Source organism: Telmatherina bonti, assembly GCF_933228915.1.
Source record: "Telmatherina bonti genome assembly, chromosome: 5".
Classification (NCBI taxonomy): Eukaryota; Metazoa; Chordata; class Actinopteri; order Atheriniformes; family Telmatherinidae; genus Telmatherina; species Telmatherina bonti.
Genome location: NC_136623.1, coordinates 38,978,978 through 38,991,049, shown reverse-complemented (window position 1 = coordinate 38,991,049; position 12,072 = coordinate 38,978,978). Strand labels below are relative to the sequence as shown.

General features: G+C 51.4%; 1 protein-coding gene across 1 annotated transcript in view; it reads right to left on the bottom strand.

Moving 5' to 3' along the window:
* The window catches only part of cdk14 (cyclin dependent kinase 14), a 269,156-nt gene that overhangs the window by 218,229 nt on the left and 38,855 nt on the right, over positions 1-12,072 (bottom strand). The window contains exon 2 of the mRNA XM_079240348.1: positions 4,353-4,384. Coding sequence (XP_079096474.1) covers positions 4,353-4,384 — 32 coding nt within the window. The remainder of the gene's footprint in view (positions 1-4,352; positions 4,385-12,072) is intronic.

Here is a 12,072-nt window from a genome sequence, read left to right as displayed (position 1 = left end):
TGAGATTCCAACCGAGAGGAAGCCCATTAAATGAGTTTAATTTTATTTATCTGTTGGGTTCATGCTTGATGAGCGGTTGTCTGTAAAGTCCCAGACTCTGCTATCACGCAGCTCCATTATGCTGGATTTTCCACACATGAAGACAGGATTTAGTAAAAAAGTTTTATTTATTCTACCCAGCCTCATGGAAAACGTAAAGCTGACTCAGTTCGTCCTGCCAGCTGCTTTAAAAGTCAGACTGTCCGTCTGTCTTGTTGGCGTTGTTGTTGCTTCTGAAGGAGAACCGATTTATCGTATGTTTCATTTGTGGTGAATGTTGTATCTGCAACTATTTGCTGCTTTTCTTGGCTCACCACTCCCCTGCAGAAGAGATGAAAATCTCAGAGCAACTTTTAAATTAAGGTCAATAAATAATCATTTTAAAAACGCGCTCTGCAGCAGTACCACTCCAGATCTACAGGAGGCGCTGTCATGGATGCAGAACAAACAGAATGTGATGAATGACGTGGATTCTTTCTAACGCTTCATCACTGACGCGTCAACATGACAGCCTGCCTTTCATTTCTAATCACAAAGCTGCTACCTCATCTGGTCCACCGCCGCCACGCTGGGCGACCTCTGACCCCGCAACGCTGGGCGACCTCTGACCCCGCAACGCTGGGCGACCTCTGACCCCGCAACGCTGGGCGACCTCTGACCCCACAACGCTGGGCGACCTCTGACCCCACAATGCTGGGCGACCTCTGACCCCACAACGCTGGGCGACCTCTGGCCCCACAATGCTGGGCGACCTCTGACCCCGCAACGCTGGGCGACCTCTGACCCCACAACGCTGGGCGACCTCTGACCCCGCAACGCTGGGCGACCTCTGACCCCGCAACGCTGGGCGACCTCTGACCCCGCAACGCTGGGCGACCTCTGACCCCACAACGCTGGGCGACCTCTGACCCCTGCAGGAAGCAACTCGAGGTCTGATGAAGCAGATGGAATGGTAACAAGGCCTGCTGTTAGCAGCCATGTGGGACGAAAATTATCAGCAGAACAACGTGCTCCATGCTGCAGGTTAACACTCTTCCTGTTTCAAACCTTCATCCTGAGAAACTCTACTCTACTCTACCCTACCCTACCCTACTCTACCCTACCCTACCCTACCCTACCCTACTCTACTCTACCCTACCCTACCCTACCCTACCCTACTCTACCCTACCCTACCCTACCCTACTCTACTCTACCCTACCCTACCCTACCCTACTCTACCCTACCCTACCCTACTCTACCCTACCCTACCCTACTCTACTCTACTCTACCCTACCCTACCCTACTCTACTCTACTCTACTCTACTCTACCCTACTCTACTCTACCCTACTCTACTCTACTCTACCCTACTCTACTCTACCCTACTCTACTCTACTCTACTCTACTCTACCCTACCCTACCCTACCCTACTCTACTCTACCCTAATCTACTCTACTCTACTCTACCCTACCCTACTCTACTCTACTCTACCCTACTCTACCCTACTCTACCCTACCCTACCCTACTCTACTCTACTCTACCCTACTCTACCCTACCCTACCCTACTCTACCCTACCCTACTCTACTCTACTCTACCCTACCCTACCCTACTCTACTCTACTCTACCCTACCCTACCCTACTCTACTCTACTCTACCCTACTCTACCCTACTCTACTCTACCCTACCCTACTCTACTCTACCCTACCCTACCCTACTCTACTCTACCCTACCCTACTCTACTCTACTCTACCCTACTCTACCCTACTCTACTCTACCCTACTCTACTCTACCCTACCCTACTCTACCCTACCCTACTCTACTCTACTCTACTCTACCCTACTCTACTCTACCCTACCCTACCCTACTCTACTCTACTCTACCCTACCCTACTCTAACCTACCCTACTCTACTCTACTCTACCCTACCCTACTCTACTCTACTCTACCCTACCCTACCCTACCCTACTCTACTCTACCCTACCCTACTCTACTCTACTCTACCCTACTCTACTCTACTCTACTCTACTCTACCCTACCCTACCCTACTCTACTCTACTCTACTCTACCCTACCCTACCCTACCCTACTCTACTCTACTCTACTCTACCCTACCCTACTCTACCCTACTCTACTCTACTCTACTCTACCCTACTCTACTCTACCCTACCCTCCTCTGCCCTACTCTACTCTACTCTACTGTACTCTACTCTACCCTACCCTACCCTACTCTGCCCTACTCAACTTACTTACGCGGCGTACAGGTGAGAGTGAGAACAACACAAGCCAGAAACCAGATAGTTGGGCCTTCCTGTGCTGGTCAGACTGGTGTGAGACCAGTTAGAGCTGCAGGCTGTGAAAGTTTTGTTTATTAACATGAAGAACATTCATCTTCATCAGTTCATCAGGAAACAGACCCTCCTCTCAGCAGTCTCTGCTCGACAGCCAGTATCTGACTAAGTATAATGTGATGATGAAATCGACACAATCACTGAAATGATGAAGACATTAACTCTTCAGCTGCCAGACACCTTTCTGAATCTGAATGTTCACCAGCAAAGATGCAAAAAGCAAAAGATGCAGTTTCAGTTTATAGAAAGTCAGTTTGGTCGGTTTGTGTGTCAAAAGGTCCTCAGAATACACACTCTAAGCGCTTACCAACACCTTGTGAAAGACGCCCCAACACACACACCGGGCCAAATCAGTCCTCCATGTCTGTAGTCCCAGAAGGCAGCGTTCTGTGTGTGCAGATCTGCAGACGGGGGTTCTAACTGCCGACCCACAGCTGAGCCCAACAGGAGGAAAAGAAATAACTAGTTCTCACATTCTGGGGCCAAAGAAGTCAGTTGTAACAACATTCCAGATGTTTCTGTTCAAACAAACATTAAAACTCGGAGTTCCAGCCTTCCTCAGTGTTCCTCACACACAGAGCCATGTGACCCGGACTGGGATGGTCCAGGGTGCCAAATTCATTCTTCAGATCGACAGAAGGGAAGTTTTCATTCATACAACAGGAACCACAAGTCATCTGTAAACATTAAACACTTTTAAACCTCAGATCCTCCTCTCATTATGAGCTCACACACACACACACACACACATACACACTCCGCCGTGTCGAGGGACAGGAAGGACTTTTTCCCAGAGCAGATTCTCCACATTCTTCTTCAGCACTGAGCTCCATTTATAGCAAATGGTCCGAGTTGATTCCCACAGCAGCGACGTTCAGAAGTCTGGTGCAGAAGTCTAAAGCAAAATCTTCCTTTCCAAATAAATCTGACTTCAGAAACACAACCGGCTCCACACACACACACACACAGTTTCCATGTTTCCACACGTCTTCCTGCTACTATCTACCTGCTATCCTCACTGCAGCACCTCCACCTCAGCTGCATCCCAAACGTCTTCCTGGCTTTATTCCAGTCATAGAGGATCATTATTTTCCTGCTTTTCTCATCACTTGTTGATCTTTGGCTGCTCCTGATTGGACGTTACCGTCAGTTTAAGCTCTCTGATTGGTGGAAAGTCTGACAGGAAGTGTCTTCATCATCATGTCCAGGTGAAAATAGAGGTCTCTTAGCAACATGGTAGTGATGGTGATGAAGATGTGATAAAAAATGGTGTTATCATGGATAAATACTACAGTTTGTGTCTGCACTGTAAACGTCCTGGACTGCATATAAATACCTGGAACGCGGTAAGAAAAGTGAGCTAACGATGCAGGAGATGGCAGCAGGGACCTCGGGGAGATCTGATGGAGGTTTAAGGGTTAAAACGGATTTCAGTCTTCACATCTGTCACAAAGAGAGAGTCTATAAAAGACTGAACAAAAGCGAAACTGTCTGCTTGGGATGCTGCTGCACCCCCGACGTGCACCCTGTCATCACTTCTTCATGAAGCCGCCGCAGACAGCTGGAGGAGGTCCAGAGGCGAGAACACATCTGCAGCAGATGCAGCAACGTCACACGCTGAGCGTGACATGACGAGAGAAGCAGCACAGCATCCTGGCGAACTGAAGGTCAGAAACCGCTCGCGATGGAAGACCTGCTGTTGGCATCGGCCTCCATTCAGGATGAAGCAAAGAGACGCTGAGCAGAAGCCGCTGCGCTAAACATTTCCTCTCAGTGCATCCTTCACTCAGACGCTGGAAGGAAACACGACGGCTGCAGCACAACAAAGACGCTTTCAGATGAAAACCTGTTGACTGCAGGGCTGTGATGGCGTCTGACCCTGAGGGACGTCTCTGAGACGCCACATCACCCCACCTCCAGCATCCACAGAAACAGAAAGCACTGCTGCCCGATGAGACCTCCAAGAGCAGGAGCCGGGCATCAACCTACCTCGTCGATGCCGCCGTCTTCCTTCTTGAAGGCTGTAGAGAGAAGAAAAGAAGTTTAGTTCCTGTCTGTGCAGGTCTTCTTCATGCTGGCAGATCCTCCAGCATCAGTCCTGCTTCCCATCAGGCACTTTTACCCAGTTCTCATCTTCTGGCCCCATGTGGGACCACCTTCCTGTCAGGAAGCATTTCTCTTCAGCAAAATGGAAATTCCACGCAGGTGTTTCCCTGAAGAGACATATTTCCCAACCTGTCAGGTGATTAGAGGACAAGGAAGTCCCAGAAGATCCCAGGTTCATGTTGTTTCTCCATCTGACATGACTACGGAGCGTGTTATGTAGACAAACTCTGGACTCCCCAGACTGGTATCAGACCGGTGTCAGACCGGTATCAGACTGGTGTCAGACTGGTATCAGACTGGTATCAGACCGGTATCAGACTGGTGTCAGACCGGTATCAGACTGGTATCAGACTGGTATCAGACCGGTGTCAGACTGGTATCAGACTGGTATCAGACCGGTGTCAGACTGGTATCAGACTGGTATCAGACTGGTGTCAGACTGGTGTCAGACTGGTATCAGACTGGTATCAGACCGGTGTCAGACTGGTATCAGACTGGTATCAGACCGGTGTCAGACTGGTATCAGACTGGTGTCAGACCGGTATCAGACTGGTATCAGACTGGTGTCAGACCGGTATCAGACTGGTATCAGACTGGTGTCAGACTGGTATCAGACTGGTATCAGACCGGTATCAGACTGGTGTCAGACCGGTGTCAGACTGGTGTCAGACCGGTATCAGACTGGTGTCAGACCGGTATCAGACTGGTGTCAGACTGGTATCAGACCGGTGTCAGACTGGTATCAGACTGGTATCAGACTGGTATCAGACTGGTGTCAGACCGGTATCAGACTGGTATCAGACTGGTATCAGACTGGTATCAGACCGGTATCAGACCGGTATCAGACCGGTGTCAGACCGGTATCAGACCGGTATCAGACCGGTATCAGACCGGTGTCAGACCGGTATCAGACCGGTGTCAGACCGGTATCAGACTGGTGTCAGACCGGTATCAGACCGGTGTCAGACCGGTGTCAGACTGGTATCAGACTGGTATCAGACTGGTGTCAGACTGGTGTCAGACTGGTATCAGACTGGTATCAGACCGGTGTCAGACCGGTATCAGACTGGTATCAGACTGGTGTCAGACTGGTATCAGACTGGTATCAGACCGGTATCAGACCGGTGTCAGACGGGTATCAGACTGGTGTCAGACTGGTATCAGACTGGTGTCAGACTGGTGTCAGACTGGTATCAGACTGGTATCAGACCGGTGTCAGACCGGTGTCAGACTGGTATCAGACCGGTGTCAGACCGGTATCAGACTGGTATCAGACTGGTGTCAGACTGGTGTCAGACTGGTATCAGACTGGTGTCAGACTGGTGTCAGACTGGTGTCAGACTGGTGTCAGACCGGTATCAGACCGGTATCAGACTGGTATCAGACTGGTGTCACAATGGTGTCACAATGGTGTCAGACTGGTGTCAGACTGGTGTCAGACTGGTGTCAGACTGGTATCAGACTGGTGTCAGACTGGTATCAGACCGGTATCAGACCGGTATCAGACTGGTATCAGACTGGTGTCAGACTGGTGTCACAATGGTGTCAGACTGGTGTCAGACTGGTATCAGACTGGTATCAGACCGGTGTCAGACTGGTATCAGACTGGTGTCAGACTGGTGTCAGACTGGTGTCAGACGGGTGTCAGAATGGTGTCAGACTGGTATCAGACTGGTGTCAGACTGGTATCAGACCGGTATCAGACTGGTATCAGACCGGTGTCAGACTGGTGTCAGACTGGTGTCACAATGGTGTCAGACTGGTATCAGACTGGTGTCAGACTGGTATCAGACTGGTGTCAGACTAGTATCAGACTGGTATCAGACTGGTATCAGACCGGTGTCAGACTGGTATCAGACTGGTGTCAGACTGGTGTCAGACTGGTGTCAGAATGGTGTCAGACTGGTATCAGACTGGTGTCAGACCGGTGTCAGACTGGTATCAGACTGGTGTCAGACTGGTGTCAGACTGGTATCAGACTGGTATCAGACTGGTGTCAGACTGGTGTCAGACTGGTGTCAGACTGGTATCAGACAGGTGTCAGACTGGTGTCAGACTGGTATCAGACTGGTGTCAGACTGGTGTCAGACTGGTATTAGACTGGTATCAGACCGGTATCAGACTGGTATCAGACCGGTGTCAGACCGGTATCAGACTGGTGTCAGACTGGTGTCAGACTGGTATCAGACTGGTGTCAGACTGGTGTCAGACTGGTATTAGACTGGTATCAGACCGGTATCAGACTGGTATCAGACCGGTGTCAGACCGGTATCAGACTGGTGTCAGACCGGTATCAGACTGGTGTCAGACTGGTATCAGACTGGTGTCAGACTGGTGTCAGACTGGTGTCAGAATGGTGTCAGACTGGTATCAGACTGGTATCAGACTGGTATCAGACTGGTGTCAGACTGGTGTCAGACTGGTGTCAGACTGGTATCAGACTGGTATCAGACTGGCATCAGACTGGTGTCAGACTGGTGTCAGACTGGTATCAGACTGGTATCAGACTGGTGTCAGACCGGTGTCAGACTGGTGTCAGACCGGTATCAGACTGGTATCAGACTGGTATCAGACTGGTGTCAGACTGGTGTCAGACTGGTGTCAGACTGGTGTCAGACCGGTATCAGACCGGTATCAGACCGGTGTCAGACCGGTGTCAGACTGGTATCAGACTGGTGTCAGACTGGTATCAGACTGGTGTCAAACTGGTGTCAGACTGGTATCAGACTGGTGTCAGACTGGTGTCAGACTGGTGTCAGACTGGTGTCAGACAGGTATCAGACTGGTGTCAGACCGGTATCAGACCGGTATCAGACTGGTATCAGACTGGTATCAGACTGGTATCAGACCGGTGTCAGACTGGTGTCAGACTGGTATCAGACTGGTAGACTGGTATCAGACTGGTATAAGACCGGTGTCAGACCGGTATCAGACCGGTATCAGACCGGTATCAGACCGGTATCAGACTGGTGTCAGACTGGTATCAGACCGGTGTCAGACCGGTATCAGACCGGTGTCAGACCGGTATCAGACCGGTGTCAGACTGGTATAAGACCGGTGTCAGACCGGTATCAGACCGGTATCAGACTGGTGTCAGACTGGTGTCAGACTGGTATCAGACCGGTGTCAGACCGGTATCAGACCGGTGTCAGACTGGTATCAGACCGGTGTCAGACCGGTATCAGACCGGTGTCAGACTGGTATCAGACTGGTGTCAGACTGGTGTCAGACCGGTATCAGACCGGTGTCAGACCGGTGTCAGACCGGTGTCAGACTGGTGTCAGACTGGTGTCAGACTGGTATCAGACTGGTATCAGACTGGTGTCAGACTGGTGTCAGACTGGTGTCAGACTGGTGTCAGACTGGTATCAGACTGGTATCAGACTGGTGTCAGACTGGTGTCAGACTGGTGTCAGACTGGTGTCAGACCGGTGTCAGACTGGTGTCAGACTGGTATCAGACTGGTATCAGACTGGTATCAGACTGGTGTCAGACTGGTGTCAGACAGGTGTCAGACCGGTGTCAGACCGGTGTCAGACTGGTGTCAGACTGGTGTCAGACCGGTATCAGACTGGTGTCAGACCGGTGTCAGACCGGTATCAGACTGGTATCAGACCGGTGTCAGACTGGTATCAGACTGGTATCAGACCGGTGTCAGACCGGTGTCAGACTGGTATCAGACCGGTATCAGACTGGTGTCAGACCGGTATCAGACTGGTGTCAGACTGGTATCAGACTGGTATCAGACTGGTGTCAGACTGGTGTCAGACCGGTATCAGACCGGTGTCAGACTGGTATCAGACCGGTGTCAGACTGGTATCAGACTGGTGTCAGACTGGTATCATACTGGTGTCAGACCGGTATCAGACTGGTATCAGACTGGTATCAGACCGGTGTCAGACTGGTATCAGACTGGTATCAGACCGGTATCAGACCGGTGTCAGACCGGTGTCAGACTGGTATCAGACTGGTATCAGACCGGTGTCAGACTGGTGTCAGACTGGTGTCAGACTGGTGTCAGACCGGTGTCAGACTGGTATCAGACTGGTATCAGACTGGTGTCAGACTGGTGTCAGACTGGTGTCAGACGGGTGTCAGACGGGTATCAGACCGGTGTCAGACTGGTATCAGACCGGTATCAGACTGGTGTCAGACTGGTATCAGACCGGTATCAGACTGGTGTCAGACTGGTGTCAGACTGGTGTCAGACCGGTATCAGACTGGTGTCAGACTGGTATCAGACCGGTGTCAGACTGGTGTCAGACCGGTGTCAGACTGGTATCAGACTGGTATCAGACCGGTGTCAGACTGGTGTCAGACTGGTATCAGACTGGTGTCAGACTGGTGTCAGACTGGTATCAGACTGGTATCAGACTGGTGTCAGACTGGTGTCAGACTGGTGTCAGACCGGTGTCAGACTGGTGTCAGACCGGTGTCAGACCGGTGTCAGACTGGTATCAGACCGGTGTCAGACTGGTGTCAGACTGGTGTCAGACTGGTGTCAGACTGGTAGACTGGTATCAGACTGGTGTCAGACTGGTATCAGACTGGTAGACTGGTATCAGACTGGTATCAGACCGGTGTCAGACTGGTGTCAGACTGGTATCAGACTGGTAGACTGGTATCAGACCGGTGTCAGACTGGTATCAGACCGGTATCAGACCGGTGTCAGACCGGTGTCAGACTGGTGTCAGACTGGCATCAGACTGGTGTCAGACTGGTATCAGACTGGTAGACTGGTATCAGACTGGTGTCAGACTGGTATCAGACTGGTAGACTGGTATCAGACTGGTATCAGACCGGTGTCAGACTGGTGTCAGACTGGTATCAGACTGGTAGACTGGTATCAGACCGGTGTCAGACTGGTATCAGACCGGTGTCAGACCGGTGTCAGACCGGTGTCAGACTGGTGTCAGACTGGTATCAGACTGGTAGACTGGTATCAGACTGGTATCAGACCGGTGTCAGACTGGTGTCAGACTGGTATCAGACTGGTAGACTGGTATCAGACTGGTATCAGACTGGTGTCAGACTGGTGTCAGACTGGTGTCAGACCGGTGTCAGACCGGTGTCAGACCGGTGTCAGACTGGTATCAGACTGGTATCAGACTGGTATCAGACCGGTGTCAGACCGGTATCAGACCGGTATCAGACCGGTATCAGACTGGTATCAGACTGGTGTCAGACCGGTTATCAGACTGGTATCAGACTGGTATCAGACTGGTGTCAGACTGGTGTCAGACTGGTGTCAGACCGATATCAGACTGGTATCAGACCGGTATCAGACTGGTATCAGACCGGTGTCAGACTGGTATCAGACCGGTGTCAGACCGGTGTCAGACCGATATCAGACTGGTGTCAGACTGGTGTCAGACTGGTGTCAGACTGGTATCAGACTGGTATCAGACTGGTGTCAGACTGGTGTCAGACTGGTATCAGACTGGTATCAGACTGGTATCAGACTGGTATCAGACCGGTGTCAGACTGGTATCAGACTGGTGTCAGACTGGTGTCACAATGGTGTCAGACTGGTGTCAGACTGGTATCAGACTGGTATCAGACCGGTGTCAGACTGGTATCAGACTGGTGTCAGACTGGTGTCAGACTGGTGTCAGACGGGTGTCAGAATGGTGTCAGACTGGTATCAGACCGGTGTCAGACTGGTATCAGACCGGTATCAGACTGGTATCAGACCGGTGTCAGACTGGTGTCAGACTGGTGTCACAATGGTGTCAGACTGGTATCAGACTGGTGTCAGACTGGTATCAGACTGGTGTCAGACTGGTATCAGACTGGTATCAGACTGGTATCAGACCGGTGTCAGACTGGTGTCAGACTGGTGTCAGAATGGTGTCAGAATGGTGTCAGACCGGTGTCAGACCGGTGTCAGACCGGTGTCAGACCGGTATCAGACTGGTGTCAGACTGGTATCAGACTGGTATCAGACTGGTGTCAGACTGGTGTCAGACTGGTGTCAGACTGGTGTCAGACTGGTGTCAGACTGGTGTCAGACTGGTATTAGACTGGTATCAGACCGGTATCAGACTGGTATCAGACCGGTGTCAGACCGGTATCAGACTGGTGTCAGACTGGTGTCAGACTGGTATCAGACTGGTGTCAGACTGGTGTCAGACTGGTATTAGACTGGTATCAGACCGGTATCAGACTGGTATCAGACCGGTGTCAGACCGGTATCAGACTGGTGTCAGACCGGTATCAGACTGGTGTCAGACTGGTATCAGACTGGTGTCAGACTGGTGTCAGACTGGTGTCAGAATGGTGTCAGACTAGTATCAGACTGGTATCAGACTGGTATCAGACTGGTGTCAGACTGGTGTCAGACTGGTATCAGACTGGTATCAGACTGGTGTCAGACTGGTGTCAGACTGGTGTCAGACTGGTATCAGACTGGTATCAGACTGGCATCAGACTGGTGTCAGACTGGTGTCAGACTGGTATCAGACTGGTATCAGACTGGTGTCAGACCGGTGTCAGACTGGTGTCAGACCGGTATCAGACTGGTATCAGACTGGTATCAGACTGGTGTCAGACTGGTGTCAGACTGGTGTCAGACTGGTGTCAGACCGGTATCAGACCGGTATCAGACCGGTGTCAGACCGGTGTCAGACTGGTATCAGACTGGTGTCAGACTGGTATCAGACTGGTGTCAAACTGGTGTCAGACTGGTATCAGACTGGTGTCAGACTGGTGTCAGACTGGTGTCAGACTGGTGTCAGACAGGTGTCAGACAGGTATCAGACTGGTGTCAGACCGGTATCAGACCGGTATCAGACTGGTATCAGACTGGTATCAGACTGGTATCAGACCGGTGTCAGACTGGTGTCAGACTGGTATCAGACTGGTAGACTGGTATCAGACTGGTATAAGACCGGTGTCAGACCGGTATCAGACCGGTATCAGACCGGTATCAGACTGGTGTCAGACTGGTATCAGACCGGTGTCAGACCGGTATCAGACCGGTGTCAGACTGGTATCAGACCGGTGTCAGACTGGTATAAGACCGGTGTCAGACCGGTATCAGACCGGTATCAGACTGGTGTCAGACTGGTGTCAGACTGGTATCAGACCGGTGTCAGACCGGTATCAGACCGGTGTCAGACTGGTATCAGACCGGTGTCAGACTGGTATCAGACCGGTGTAAGACTGGTATCAGACTGGTGTCAGACTGGTGTCAGACCGGTATCAGACTGGTGTCAGACCGGTGTCAGACCGGTGTCAGACCGGTGTCAGACTGGTGTCAGACTGGTGTCAGACTGGTATCAGACTGGTATCAGACTGGTGTCAGACTGGTGTCAGACTGGTGTCAGACTGGTGTCAGACTGGTATCAGACTGGTGTCAGACTGGTGTCAGACTGGTGTCAGACTGGTGTCAGACTGGTGTCAGACTGGTGTCAGACTGGTGTCAGACTGGTGTCAGACTGGTATCAGACTGGTATCAGACTGGTATCAGACTGGTGTCAGACAGGTGTCAGACTGGTGTCAGACCGGTGTCAGACCGGTGTCAGACTGGTGTCAGACTGGTGTCAGACCGGTATCAGACTGGTGTCAGACCGGTGTCAGACTGGTATCAGACTGGTATCAG